At 43.8% G+C, this 15,820-nt stretch overlaps 1 protein-coding gene across 1 annotated transcript in view; it reads right to left on the reverse strand.

The window, feature by feature from the left end:
* The window catches only part of LOC134527624 (laminin subunit alpha-1), a 597,962-nt gene that overhangs the window by 83,786 nt on the left and 498,356 nt on the right, over positions 1 to 15,820 (reverse strand). The window contains exons 24-27 of the mRNA XM_063360509.1: positions 14,829 to 15,022; positions 13,544 to 13,797; positions 6,729 to 6,840; positions 3,131 to 3,278 (exon numbers count right to left, since the gene is read on the reverse strand). Coding sequence (XP_063216579.1) covers positions 3,131 to 3,278; positions 6,729 to 6,840; positions 13,544 to 13,797; positions 14,829 to 15,022 — 708 coding nt within the window. The remainder of the gene's footprint in view (positions 1 to 3,130; positions 3,279 to 6,728; positions 6,841 to 13,543; positions 13,798 to 14,828; positions 15,023 to 15,820) is intronic.

Below are 15,820 nucleotides of genomic sequence, written 5' to 3' on the forward strand. Positions count from 1 at the left end.
TACTGTAAGCCGACCAGATATAGCCTACGCCACATCATTTTTGAGCAGACATTTACATAAACCAACAAACCAACTGTGGACTGCTGGTAAAAGAGTACTGCGATACCTGAAGAAAACTAGTGAAGTGTGTCTGACTTTTGAAACAAGTTCGGACAAAACCTTGTGTGCCTACTCTGATGCAGATTGGGGAGGAGACACAACAGATCGTAAGAGCACCAGCGGTTCAGTAATTTTTCATGGACAAAATCCTATTCTTTGGTCATCACAGAAACAGTCAGCAGTAGCACTATCAACAGCAGAAGCCGAATACGTGTCATGTGCAACAACAACTGCTGATCTTCTCTATCTTCAAGGTGTGCTCCAAGATTTCGAGAACAATACCGTGATACCCACCTTATACACAGACAATCAGAGTGCGATTAACATGGCTGTAAGTTTCGAGAATAGCAAGAGGTCAAGACATATTGACATCAAGATGCATTTTCTAAAGGATGTTATTACAAAGAAAATGCTCACCCTTAAGTATGTAAACACAGAAGAAAATGTAGGTGACATTTTCACAAAGGCTTTGGGACTGAACAAGTTTATATACTTTAGAGAAGCTTTGAAATTAAAATTTTTCTGTTGAAGGGTTTATATTGTGTCAAGTTAAAATTTTTCTGTCAACTGTCATTAAAATGTTTAACTTGAGGGGGAGTGTTAAACTGTTTGAGAAATGTTATGTTTTTCTATTGAGTTGGTACTTCTGGTACAGACGACGAGGGAGGCAGTTATCTATGAGTGGATGTAAAGACCAAGATGTGTATTAAATCGTAGTGTAACAATAGTGTAACATTTTGAATTACCATGTGTCTCTGCATGAAATAAATCTTATCACCCATGATGTTTCGCAAAAGTGAAATTTTAACCTTGTCTGGGGCATTGTCTTGTCCAGTACTCACAAGGTAGTCTTCAAATTCTGACTCCCAAAACTTCCAGTCCGCGTATGCATTTTTGCTATGTAAGTCCAAATCAGGTGGCAACTTAACTCCGCCACCCACGGCCATTGTTTACATACGAATATTTTACTTAGCACCTACTTTCACTGTGGTTACTGGCCCGGTCTTGTTACTTAGTATAATCATTTAAGGTAAACACAAAATCCTGTCGACTGCGCCATGTTATATCTTTATTATATGACGTTGTAGTCACTGTTACAAAATACATCAATATGACACCATCTTACATCATGCACTTTCTAACTGTCATGGGTGCCAACTACCACACCCATAACACTCTTACCTTTTTCATTTCATCATCATACAGAAATTGTTTTACATTTTTGTGACCCAACAACAGCAAATGATGATATGTATATCTGTTCCCCCAACAAGAGACACTGCTATTTTTAGCTTCTCTCTCTCTACCAACTAAATGCCTCTTTTCAGGGGGATGGAATGCTATTAGTAACGGAAATCCTTGCATTTTCTTCGTGTTGTTAATATTAAGCTGCAGTTGCACAATATATGTATAGAAGAGTAAAAATGTACTAAGTGCACATTGTTTGATTCATTTAAGCTGTACATTCATGAAGTGTTGATGTTGTACCTGCTACGTCCGTACTGTCTGCCAATGTTTAAGTGCACCCTGTGTGATTTCAAAGAAATTGTTTTAAAACTTAAACCACCATATGACTGCGGTTGCTAAATATTTTATTTTATTGAACTTATATTAAATGATACACAACACACATCAAAACAACGCCATCTTATATTACACACTGTCTGTCATGGGTACGGTGCCAACTACTGCACCCATAACAGCGGTATGTATACTGGTGCAATATGAATGTTGTTTTATTTAGAGCCGCCCAGATACAGACTGGCAGTATCTAAGATTTAAATTACGAGGATTGTCTGAAAAGTTTCCATCATCAACATGAAGATGGCAGCACTTGTCAACAAAAATTGGGCAATGTGTTTGCTTATGCTTTGGAATGTACTCTATGAAATTCCAATCATTTTGGACGTGCAATTGTTTTTTTTTAATAATCAATTACGTGAGTCCATGCGCATGTTTTTGTGGAAATAAAAAAAAATTGAGTTATCGAGCTGTCATTGAATTTTTGGTTTTTGAAGGCATACGCCTACGCTAAATTAACGTACTAGGACTCTGCACCATCATTTACCACAGTAATATTTTGTGCAGCTGAATTCAAACCTGGCCATACCAGCTTGGGTGACGATGAACTTTTGAGACACCAAATACTGCGAAGGGGGAATCAGCTGCAAAAAAGTAAAGACTGTTCCTTTGGCTGGGAAAGTGGTGGTGACTGTTTTCTAGGATAGTCATGGAATTTTCTTAATCAGTCATTTTGAAAAAGAAAAAACATGGCAGGTTCATACTACTCATCCATACTTGATGAAGAGCAGATACAAGATGCAGGCAAAAATTGCAGAAAAAGATCACATTCAAAATAAAAAAAATTGGTTGTCTGTAAAGTCGGTTTACGGACGATAGTTTAACGTGACGTCATAACAAACATTGATGAAATGATTGCATACTTTTATGAATAAAATTGAATCATTTTTGACGTGACGTCTAATAAATCGATGAACGCCGGCTGCACGCATGAAAAAGTGTCCCGTTACGCAAATTGTTCCGTTACACTGTGTCCTGTTACGTTCATTGTTCCGTTACGCTGTCGGCGAGTGCAGTAATAATAGGTTATGTTACAATTGAATAAAAAATTATGGTGATTCATATAATTGATAATAGATATTTGACTACACTTTATTTATATGAAAACTTGTTCATATTTATATTTAAAACTTTATAGCTAAATGCCAGTTTTTAAAATTAATTACAAGTCATCTACATGTGAACTGTTTCGTCGACTGTTTATAAAGTGAAGTGAAAAGTTAATTCTTTTATTATTAAAATAAAAATGATTCAATTTTATTCATAAAAGTATGCAATCATTGATGCAGGATAGAGAGAAATAACACCAGACCACCTTGGTTGTTATTCCGAGTAACATGCGCCCTCTCTCTAGTCGGCCATGCATGACACTGACCACTCGAGTCAGGGCTACAACAACCTGCAATAGGCAGACTTGAAATAAAATAAAGAATGCACTGTCTCTACTTACTGGAGGGTTCGGTTTGAAGCTTGTTTATTTCGTTCAAAATTGTGAGCCTTGATTTTGGAGAGTAGTCGTCTGGCTTCTTTAAGTACTGCTGAGATGCTCACAATACCTGCCTCGCCTTGTCCATAGCCATCCAACAATTGCAAAACACCTGTGAAAGATCAGGAAATGAAAATTTTTACACCCTTTAATCCAATCAATAAACATATATGCAAATTAATGAAGATTGTTGCTTGTGAGGTGAAACCTTTTTCCTGTTAGGTAAATTTCTAGTTGAAATGGTTACCAGACTTGAATTCCTACGTAAGTACTAATACACGGGATGGTTAAATGGGAGGGGTGATGGGTGATACACCCTCCCCCACAATACCAACCCATCAAATTATAAAGACTGGAGGAAAAAAAAAAGGAGCGCATGTAACTCAGTGCATGTGATAGAAGTGAAACTGCTTTGGCAATTCAAACCTCGACTTGTAAGTTATCATAAGGGGTAAAATGGCAGGGAGAGAGAAAGCGAGAAAGTATTTTGCCAATTGAAAAGATACAAATGAAATCATTATAGCCAAAATATCAGTTAAATTTTTTAATTTATTTCCTTGAAATTTACATTACTGTTGATTGATATTATAGCTTTATGGTAAATCAAATATGAAACTACATTTTTGACACTATACATTTGAAATTTTGTGTAAAAACAGCATCTACTGTAGTTCCAGATATATTGTTGTTGCCATTTCAAGATCACTATTCATATTTCAATTAAATTTTTCACGCAGAAAGTTAATGGTATCGGATCTTCAGATCCGAAATTCCCATTAAAATCAGCACCAAAAATTAGTGGTATTCTATCATATTCTGTGTCATGAAGAGTAACAACGCTGTTACACTATGCAAGTAACTAGTGGTGAAAAAACATGAATTAACAAAAATATTACTCACTTCAATATAACTGGTCAGAATATCAATAATCAATGATCAATCAATAATGAATTATTAACAATAAATATAACTCAGTGTTGAAATACACCATTAAGAAAAACTGTGCGTGTTACTGTTTCTTCAAACAATTTTGCCATTTGGAACATGACAAATCTCTGAACAAAATATGAAATAATTCATAACAAGTAGCGCTCTCTACGCGAGAAATGCAGGAACTGTCTCAACAGCACTCTCCACGCTGCTCGTTGAACAAGGACGAACACGAGTACGCTGTTTGCAAATATAAAATTCAAGGCACTCACAGCTGACTGTAAAGATACCTATCTATTTTCTGAAACAAGTCAGTCTCTCGTTCATCTATCTCTCTGGGTTCCATTTTTTTTTTTGAGCGGGGACAAATCATCTCACAAATAGGAAAACAAAAATGGGACCAGCAACGTACATAGCATAGTGCTCCCTTCATATCTCTTTGGCCAATTATCTATTCTCTGTCCTTTTCGTGTCAGAAAAGTTTCTCAATGTTTTATGAAAACATTACATTATATTTTACTCTCATTGTGTCCAAAGAAGTTTCACTTCAAAAATATAATCATCTCCATTTTGAAGATAAATTTTTTTTTCTGTAAAAAATGTACTAGCTATTTAAATTTTTTTTGTGCTACTCTGTGTATTTTTTTAAATTGTATAGATACCTTTGAAATCAGGTAAAACTGCAGTTTTGGTAATGGCTTTTCAAAATGTCAGAAATATGTTAAAATAACCTTTTTGGAATCTATTATTCTTTTTTTAATTTTAGACTCCACATCTGACTGGAAGGTTCTCCATCAGTGGCGAGGCGTGAGGTTTACATGAGGGGAAGCAATAACTCCGTTCACACCAAAACATGATGAGGTTTGGGGGGGGGGGGGGGGGGTCTGGGGGCCCTCCGCCGGGAAAATATGGATTTCAAGGTACAAAATGGTGCTATTTAAGTAGTTTTCTTAACTGAACATTGACTATTCCACAGGTATAAAAATTGACATTTTTTTAAATACATTATTTTTGAAAAATAATGATTGACTTACATTATTCTGATAGAAAAATACCTACTCTACATTACTTATATACTAAGTGGGAGTGTAGTATCATCGTACGCCCACAAATCCCCCACGCACTGCCAGCCAACAGCCCGCGGGAGAGATGCGCGCGCCCCGAGAGACGACCGCCGACTGAAACGCGACATCGCCACCTGCCGTGCCGAACTGTACCGGACATAGCCGAAGCAGTCGGCGGAAAAATTCCACCGTCTGCTTCGGCCATGTTCGCTCCAGTTCGGCAAGAAAGCGTTACCTTCGTAGCTTCTACCGCGTATTTTTCCAGACAATCCCCTCCCTGAACCTTTGTACCATGCCACCCCCCTTCCGAAAGGAAACTACTGCGGCAGCCTTCCTGCTGAAAGCGATCCTACCAGCGCTTCTAAACCTAGCAACGCTTCTAAAACAGCATGTTTTTGTGTCAACGAGTTCTTTTTTTATAGTGCACAGCGCACAGTATTGGGTCCCAAGAAGATAGTGTAAAAAATACATACACCTAACTGCACGAGCCAAAGTAAAATACTATTCTGAATAAAATATTTATTTAAAAAATACAATGTCTGGAAACTGCCTGGGCAAGCACTGCTTGCCTTGCTTGCCCTGACGAGACGCCACTGTTCTCCATATCACCAAAAACCTACGCGTAGTTCACCCTCCCCACAGCTGAAAGCTAGATCTACACAGTGCCGTCGAGAGTGAATGTGTGAAAGGGGGGGGGGGGGGGGGGGGAGAGGCTGGCAGCAGAAGAGGGCCCAGTTAAGTTTGGAAATGTTATTTTTAATGCATTTTTTTACCCTGACAGGACAACAATTGCAAGTCTATTGCTAATAAAATACATTGGAAAGACAAGATTTTATGGTATAATTTTTAGTTCAATTTCATTTTTAAAACAAAATATTTTGGTGTTATTGTTTTTAGTTTTATGAATACTGTTCTGTAATACTAGCGTGTTTGTATGATGCAATTTTACGATAAAATAATTTGTAACAAATTGGTCTTAAACAGATAGGTACATTCAGAACAATAAAAATAAATTGGCAAGCATTTGCGGTTTGAAAGTGATTCAACAAGAGATTCACAATAAAACAAATTACATAAATTAATTTGCATGCACTTTGGTACAATTTTTTGTCCGGAGATGATGACATTTCTTGAATTTCAAACATTAATAGATTACTATTTCTTTTGTGATTTGAATTAAGTTTTGGTTAAATGCTGCTTAGTTCCAAGATCTAATTAACTCACATTTATACAGTGTATTGACATGCTTTTCAGCATTATTTCAGTTTTCTTGCAATTCACCATAAAATCTTGCCCCTACTTATAAGTTATGCGATACATACAGTTCACCATTGCATTCATGGCCATGGTAAATTTTAGTATTTATATATATATTTTTTAATTTTCATTTGAAAAATTGTACATTAAGTAATGAGGAGAGGGCTCAACAAATTTTTTTGTCCCTGGACTCTTATATTATCTCGGCAACCCTGGGTCTGCCATCGAGTACTACCAGACGAATCTGCCTGCTGCCGCCACTCTCAGTTTACATGCCCAACGCATCTTTATGCAAAATACACTATACTTACCATCAATTTCTCGTTGAGTAACCTGTAACTTCCTAAAAATATCCTCTGCTTCAGTTTTAGCAGATGATGCATTTTTAGAAGCTGTTGTGCATTTTCCAAGCACATGCGTTGCCTAAAAAATGAGAAAAATACAAGGAAATCATACACATATGCAATACAGCCAAACACAATATATTAAAAAAAAAAAAATTCTTTTAATGGTTCTTGCAAAGGAGAAAATTGATTTAAAACATTATTTTGGATCACGGTCATATACAGCGAAACCCCTTATTTACGTTACCGTTATTTACGTTTTCCCGTTATTTGCACTATATTCTTCAGGTCCCGTTTGGTTCCCATATAGTCCAATACAATACTTTCCCGCGAATTACGTCTCAAAAATCGAATCAATCCCGCTATTTACGTCACGAACAACCATAAACAACCAGAAAATACCGTGGAGCTAGTAGGCAATGAACATTTTAAATAGCAAAATATACATATTTTATAACATGAAAAGTTGCTTTTATTTCTAAACATGTAATAATTTAAGCCTAGGCGTGTAAAAGTACGAGTAATTATAGCAGGAGACAATCTAAAATGCACGAGGGAAAAACGTAAACTCATTGAGGGCTGATCGCGCATTGCCGGTGATTTCGAGATGTTAACTATGGGCGCCACCACGTGGAAGGGCACGTGGACCCGGCGGAGTCTCTCACTCAGGGCGTGACGTAGCCCAAGTGGGGACGAGTTACCAGCCCTTTCTATCCTAGCTACCCAGACCTGGCCCGCTCTAGGCGTCGGGCACGCCACGCTCCTAGACTCACTCACCACGTGATTAAATAAGTACTCACTTTATATTTATTCTCCAGATTTAATTTCACTAACACGTCTCTCTACACGCCCGTTACACGTTACACATTACACGGTTAAAAAGCCTGAGGCACGAATCGGTTTAGGTGAGGGCATGGTCCACACACGTGGCCATGCTGCAAAGTATACTTATTACACGGTGATGAAAAAAAACTCGACTGAGACAATTAATTAATTAAACAGCCCGCTGACCGAGAGCTGCCCCGAGGATGACGAACGAAAGCGATTTAAAAAGAATTAACGATACAGAAATTACTTGGTCAGTGATGAACAAAGGTTGAGGTCCCCGGGGTGCTGGCGCGTCTGCTCTCGGTCAGTGATGAAGATGGACTGGGGTGAGCTCATCGCTCGCAGGTGGCAACATGGCGCCCTTCGCGCCAACACAATTACCGTTACTGTATTCTACGACTCCGTGCCCCGGCGAAAGTTGAGTAAATTACAGATAAACATTAAAAATATATAAAAATTACTGACAATGGAAAGTTTGTTACTATTTACTTATTTAATGATAATTCATATAAAAGCATTCCTATCCTCGTCCAAGTCCGTGCCTGTTCGGGTCCGCCCGGGCAACGTCTATAGTTATTTAAGGTAACTTATTTAAATTAAAGAAACACAAGTAAACTACACAGCACTGGGGCGAAGATGGATGAAAACAAAAAGGGTTTACAAATAATATTAAAACGTAGCAAATTAGGGGTGCGGCGCACTGCAGCTAAGCGCCCTCTTGCCGGGCTAGACACACACGCACACACGCACGCACGAGCGGGAGGTTTGAATATAGATGGTGGTTGGGCGGTGTCGTATCGGGCTCAAAGGGGCCGCAGGCCCGGACGACGTCAATTGCCCCCTCCGAAAGTAGGCCGATATGACAGCGCCGTTTGACAGATGGTTGGGGGGCGTTGCCTGTGGTGTTTACGTCGCGCACTCCCACGTGGCAATGTTGATGTTTATGTTTGTGCGGGCAGGTGGCAATGTTGACATGACGGACGGACAAGCAATGTTTACACGATGGAAGGGCGAGCAATGTTTACATGATGGCGGCGAGCAATGTTTACAAAATGACAGTTGAGCAATGTTTACACTATGGGGGACGATACACACGGACAGAATGGGCGCTGGCTAACTAACCTTGTGGGTGGTGACCCACCAGTTGTCCCGAGCCCCAAATCTGCGTCAGCTGCGGCTGCTGCGTGTGACAGCGCGGCGGTGGCCAGGGCGCCGGCCGGCAGGGCCGGCGGCGGCCAAGGTCAGGCGGCTCGTGGCAGGCGGGCAGCAAGCGCGGGCGGCGCTCGGCACGACCCGGCTCAGCCTCGCCGACAGGCGGGCGCTTCGCGGCCCGTCGTGACAGACGGGTGACAGGTGTCGAAGTCCGGGTGGTGGTCACGTTCGGTGGTGGGACGGTCGGGCGTCCCGGCGTCGTGGCGTCGACCTGCATCGCGACAGGCGGACGCAGGGAGCTCAGGCGATTCTTCACGGTGCGGCGTCCCAATGTTGCCAACTTGCGACATTTGGGTGGCGTCTCGTGCGGCAGGGCACTTGACCGGTGTTCCGGTACTGCGGCGATCGGCGTCGGAATCGGGCGTCGTGGCGTCTCGGTCGTTCCGGGCGTCGCGTCAGGTGGGCATGGAGGCGGCGTCAGTGTCGGCGTCGCGCGCGTCTGTCTCACTCGGGCATGATCAACTGGCTGTGCTTCGAAGCCAGGCGGGCACAGCGGGGCGAATCCGGGCGGGCACAGAGGAGCGAACCCAGGCGGCGGGGCGGCGCTCAGGCGTCTCGGCGTCATGGCCCTGGACATCGTGTCGCAAAGCGTCCTGTTTGCTACTGCGCACTCTGGTGGCGGTGACGACGGCATGATGACGTCGAAGCCAGGTGGTGGCGACAGGGTGACACGAAGCGTCGGCGTCGAGTCTGGAGGCGTCCGTGGCGAGTCGTGTGGCGGAGACGATGCGGGTTTCGCCGGAAATGACCTTGGTGGCGTCGGGACGGCGGTTCGGTGCGGTGGCGAGGTCATTCCGGCGTCGGGAGGTGTCTCCGACACGAGGCGGGTGCTGGACGGCGTCGCAGACTGCGGCGGGACGGTCGTTGTCGGGCGTCGCTCGGTTGGCTTCGGCGAGTCAGGCGTCATCATAGTCGGGATGAGTGGCGTCAGGTCGGCGAAACGAGGTCTTGCTGGCGATGATGCGTTAGGACCAGCGTCGGGAGACGTCAGGTCGACGAGAGGTGCCGAGGTTGGCGGCTCCAGGACAGGAGGTGGCGGAAGCGGAATTGTCGGCGTCGGGACGGCGAGCGTCGGCGTCGGGATAAGTGGCGTCGGGTCGACGAAACGCAGTGTGGCAGGCGGCGGCGGGATCGGACTTGTGTCGGGAGACGTCAAGTCGATGAGCGTCGGCACGGCGGGCGTCGGGACGGCGGCCGTCGGCGTCGGGACGACGGGCGTGGGCGTCAGGACGACGGGCGTCTTTGTCAGAGCGGTAGGCGTCGGTAACGTAACACGTGGCGGTGCGGGTGACGTCAGGACGTACCTTCGTGGTGCTGGGGTCGGCGTCGTGCGTGAGGAGTCGGCTTGGTGCGGCGGTGACGTTCCGGCAACGGGCGGCGTCCTTGGCACGGGCTGCGTCGGCGAGTCGAGCAGCGTCTTTTCCGGCGTGGTTGGCGTCGGCGTGAGCGGAGTCGTTTTCGGCGTGGTTGGCGTCGGCGTGAGCGGCGTCTTTTTCGGCGTGAGTGGTGTCGGCGTGATCGGAGTCGGTGTCGGCGTGAGCGGCGTCGGCGTTTCGGGAAGCGTCGAGGCGTGTCGTGGAGGATTTTCCAGCGTCTCTGCCTCGTACTGCGCCTGGGTGGCTAGGTAGGCAGTGCACCGTGCGCACGTGAAGGTAAAAAACTTGCGCAGTATGGTCCATTCACGTTCGCCGATACAGCCACGATGCCACAGGCCGGCACATTCCTGGCAGCGGTATCCCTCGCTACTACCTCCGGGACACGACCTAGCTCCACATTTCGTCACGCCGTGTATGCGGTACTCCGTACAGTAGCCACACTCGTATCCGGCGGCGGTCCTGCCATGCAAGTCCCAACTCGGGCGGGGAAAGTAACACCCGATACACTCGTCCGGATACGGATACATGTCTACGCACGTGGTACTCTGCACACGAACAGTCCTCACGAACACATCAGCACTGTGTTACTTACTGCGCTCGGAGTCCGTTGTTTGTGCGCGGATTCCTGGAAGCGTGCGCTTGGCTGATCACGTGGCTGGCGCGCCAGAGTCCCGCTATGCGCTCCGCGCGAACAATAGTTCCAGCGCGAACTTTAGTTCCGCGCGCTCCGCGTAACAACCGCCTATCTCACACGCTCGTACAGGTCTGGTTTTCGCGGAAGATGTAACTCGCCCCACGCTCTTGGGCGCCATTTGAGGGCTGATCGCGCATTGCCGGTGATTTCGAGATGTTAACTATGGGCGCCACCACGTGGAAGGGCACGTGGACCCGGCGGAGTCTCTCACTCAGGGCGTGACGTAGCCCAAGTGGGGACGAGTTACCAGCCCTTTCTATCCTAGCTACCCAGACCTGGCCCGCTCTAGGCGTCGGGCACGCCACGCTCCTAGACTCACTCACCACGTGATTAAATAAGTACTCACTTTATATTTATTCTCCAGATTTAATTTCACTAACACGTCTCTCTACACGCCCGTTACACGTTACACATTACACGGTTAAAAAGCCTGAGGCACGAATCGGTTTAGGTGAGGGCATGGTCCACACACGTGGCCATGCTGCAAAGTATACTTATTACACGGTGATGAAAAAAAACTCGACTGAGACAATTAATTAATTAAACAGCCCGCTGACCGAGAGCTGCCCCGAGGATGACGAACGAAAGCGATTTAAAAAGAATTAACGATACAGAAATTACTTGGTCAGTGATGAACAAAGGTTGAGGTCCCCGGGGTGCTGGCGCGTCTGCTCTCGGTCAGTGATGAAGATGGACTGGGGTGAGCTCATCGCTCGCAGGTGGCAACATGGCGCCCTTCGCGCCAACACAATTACCGTTACTGTATTCTACGACTCCGTGCCCCGGCGAAAGTTGAGTAAATTACAGATAAACATTAAAAATATATAAAAATTACTGACAATGGAAAGTTTGTTACTATTTACTTATTTAATGATAATTCATATAAAAGCATTCCTATCCTCGTCCAAGTCCGTGCCTGTTCGGGTCCGCCCGGGCAACGTCTATAGTTATTTAAGGTAACTTATTTAAATTAAAGAAACACAAGTAAACTACACAGCACTGGGGCGAAGATGGATGAAAACAAAAAGGGTTTACAAATAATATTAAAACGTAGCAAATTAGGGGTGCGGCGCACTGCAGCTAAGCGCCCTCTTGCCGGGCTAGACACACACGCACACACGCACGCACGAGCGGGAGGTTTGAATATAGATGGTGGTTGGGCGGTGTCGTATCGGGCTCAAAGGGGCCGCAGGCCCGGACGACGTCATCATGAATGTACAAACATGGCTGCTTGTAAGTTCTGATACTGTATTTATGTCACAACTTAGCCGAAATACTGGTACGAGACATAAACTTCACAAGATAAAATGAGCGGTGTCTTGGTAACTGTTTTATACGTCTTTTATAATTTGGGAAGTATTGTACAGTTGACGCCATATTTTTTAAACTAACCATTTATTTCTGGGGATCGTAAATAATTAATTATTGGTATCAAGACATCATGATAAACGTAAACTTGAACATGTCACGGCAGCGAGAAAACTGGTGCGTATACCAATAAACTGGTATTAGAACTGGATAAAATTGGTACACGGGAGGTGGAGCTTATATTTTTTTCCGCTAAGCTCGCATCTATTGGTTGGCGGCTGATGGCGTCATGAGTCTGGGCGGAGCATAGAGTGCGCATGCGCCGCCGCGTCGTTACAGCAGCTGACCGAGTACAATGACCTTTCTCCGCGTTTGGCGCGCTATTGACGGTAAATATTCATCAATTTGCGGCCTTTTCTTAAAAAATTTTTTACTGTGAGCAATGTGTATGTAGCCCGTATTTGTTATAAACCCTGCCGGTTGCAACTGTATTTATAATTTGGAGAGGCAAATAATCTCCTTGAACAGCCAAAAAAGCAAGCAGAAGAAAATTTCAAATTTATTTTTTAGGAAGTAATCAGAAAAAACATTTTGGCTTTCATTCTTTTTTTATTTTTGTCAAATGTGGTAAATTAATAATTGATTAAATACTAAAGTAAAATTTGTTGTTAGTGTGTTTGTACCTGCATTGTAGTATGTGCTATTAAACAAAAGGAAAAAAATTCTAAATAAGGTAAACTGTACTCCTTTTTATGCTTTTCCCTTTATTTACACTTTCCCGCTTTTTACACTTTTTTACTTTGTCCCCATGAAAAGTGCAAATAAGGGGTTTTGCTGTAGATAGGTCAGGTAACTTCCTATCCTTGCCTTGGTGTGTATAATCGGATTAGTGAAGTTCGCGGCGGCCTGCAACTAATGGCACTAGCAGTAGGTGTCCCATCATTAACATTGGATTAAATGGGAGTTTCATATAAAAATAGGTATATGTATTTAAAAAAAAAATGTATCATTTTAAACGTCAGGTAAATTTTAGGGTTTTTATTTATTTTGAAACTTTGTAGGGTTTCATTACATAGCAATAACTTGTAACTTTGCCGCAATTGTGAGTTAAAATTATAATCTAACAAAGATAATATTTAACTGATATTTTTTCTTCAATTGTTAAGTCAGCGGCGTGGTGTAGTGGTAAAGTGCATGGGCTGATAATCTGCAGGCTGCTGAATCTGCTCCAGTGGAGGGTTCTGTGTGCCTGGTGAGAGGTTTTTATTTTTAAATTATTTTGTGAAGTCTGTAAAGTAAATGATGAGAGATCACAACAATCTCATAGCTGCAGGGGATTCCTCCACCTTAATGCGGCAACTCACTCGCTGCAACAGCTTGTTCGCCTTCCTCTTGAGCTCGTCGCCAGCATTCCCGGGGAGAGCCCGCGCCCGATCCACGGCCTGCTCCCGCTCGCGAAGAGCGTCTGCGGCGCGGGTGTGGTTGTCCTCCGTCTCCGCGAGCGCGCCCCACGGAGGGGGTACCAGTCCCCCCGAGAGGTGCCCCGTCTTCCGCCCCAGCAGGGAGCCCATGTCGTCGAGCTTGTCCAGCAGCACGCCGGTGCAGCCATCGTCGCAGGCTGCGGGCAGAGCAACGGTCGCGGGTTGTTGCTTCCCCTGAACACCTGTTCCTGCATTTCCTTGCATTCTCAAAAAAAAAAAAAACATTTGATTGAATTTTAATTTGAACCAGGATTTGAAAAAAGAGATTGAATGTGATCCAAAATTTTTGACCAAAGTTATTACCAGTGATGAGAGTTGGTGTTACAGGTATGACCCAGAAACCAAGCGAGCATGTGAAAGCCAGTGAAATACCAAGCCAGTGAAAGTATCAAAGCCAGTATCAAAGTATCAAAGTATCAAGCCAGTGAAATACCAACTCCCCCAGACAAAAAAAAGCAAGACAAGTGAGGTTGAATGTTCAGACGGCCTTACGAGTGAAGCGCTATTTGGCCTCTCAGGGGTGGTCTGTCGCTCCCCACCCTCTGTCTTTGCTAGACCTAGCCCTGCGCAACTTTTCCCTGTTCCCGTGATTGAAGAAAAATCTAAAAGGGAAGCGTTTTGATGATGTGGAGGTGGTAAAAACAGCTTCGCAATGAGCACTTAAGGATGTCAAAGTTGAAGAGTTCCAGAGGTGCTTAAAAGATTGGGAAAAAAGACTTGACAAGTACATCGCATCTAATGGAGAGTACTCTGAAGGTGACTGAAGTAAATTGGTAAAAAAGTTAATAAATCAAAATTTTTGTGACAAAAATCCAATTTTTTATTTGTTCTGCCTCATATGTTAAGTATTTTAAACCCTGAATCATTTTTTTTTGCATATCAGCAAATGGATAAACAATCATAGTTTAATATTCATTCAAAGTGTATAATGCAGGAAATTAAGTTTAAAAATAAATATTAAATATAAATGGAGAAACAAATGTAATGTAATACAAACCAAGTGCACCTAAACATAATCAAAAGGCACTTAAAAGTATTTTAACTCACAATAAATCTCTCTCAAAAAATCTGTCACGGACACATTTCAGAATATTTTTTACTTGAATGAAAACAAGGACTCTAATGAGGCTACAAAAACAGCCGGGCCGTGTTTGGAAGCAGCGCTCACAGGAGCAGCCCGAGGTGGTGAGCACGCTCCTCCCCGAGCAGGCGCTGCAGTCGCGACTGGTGATGCCCGGGCGGCAGTTGCACTGGCCCGTCCTCTCGTCGCACTCGTCGCTCACGCTGCCGTGCTGGTTGCAGCGGCAGGGCTGGCAGGAGCCCCCTTCCCGGCCCGGGAAGCCGAACCAGCCGTACGCACAGCTGCAACGCGGAGGGTACTTGGTGATACCCAGGGGTGGAAGGGCCCGCAGGGTTAACAGACATGTTACATCTGGACATGGTGCTTGTATGTTGTGTACTGCCCATGGTTTGGCCTACATGCTTGCAATAATCAGAAAACTTTAAAATATACAGAAATATTTCCATAAAACATAGTTTTAACACCAAACTCATTTCACAGTCACGCTTCAGTGAGAAACTTCTTAATTCCAGGGAGAGCACCGCAACCCCCCCTTCCCCCTTAACACCCCGTCACACCCCACACTGTTCACCCCAGGATATACACCCATGATTGAAATTATTGTGTAGCCTTAATAAAATTAAAAAAAAAAAAAAATCAACTAAAACATTGTTGACTCTACTTAACTCAGAGCATATGCAGAATTTAACTTCAGGGAAGAAGAGGGGATGGAACCACCTTTCCCACTGTTTGCTTTCAAATTCTCTTTCCATTGGTTGGTGAAAATGATATATATATATATTTTTTTTTTTGGAAGGTTGATGGGGAAGGGGGGTGGTTTACATATCCTCCCTCCTCACCGGCCCTTATGACCGCCCCTGCCTTAAATCAAATCTCCAGTAAACACAACTGAGGTAGAAGAAGAAAAAAAGAAGATAAACATTTTAATTTATACATACAAATGATTTTGTGCACCAGGATTTAAGGAAGAGGTTTTCCTGATTTATTCTAAATTATATATTTTTTTCAATCATTCATTATTCTCAATAAAACTTTGATTGACATACACTTTAAATGCTTACTCAACTTCCATCGTTTAA

This window comes from Bacillus rossius, chromosome 1 (genome assembly GCF_032445375.1).
Source record: "Bacillus rossius redtenbacheri isolate Brsri chromosome 1, Brsri_v3, whole genome shotgun sequence".
Lineage (NCBI taxonomy): Eukaryota > Metazoa > Arthropoda > Insecta > Phasmatodea > Bacillidae > Bacillus > Bacillus rossius.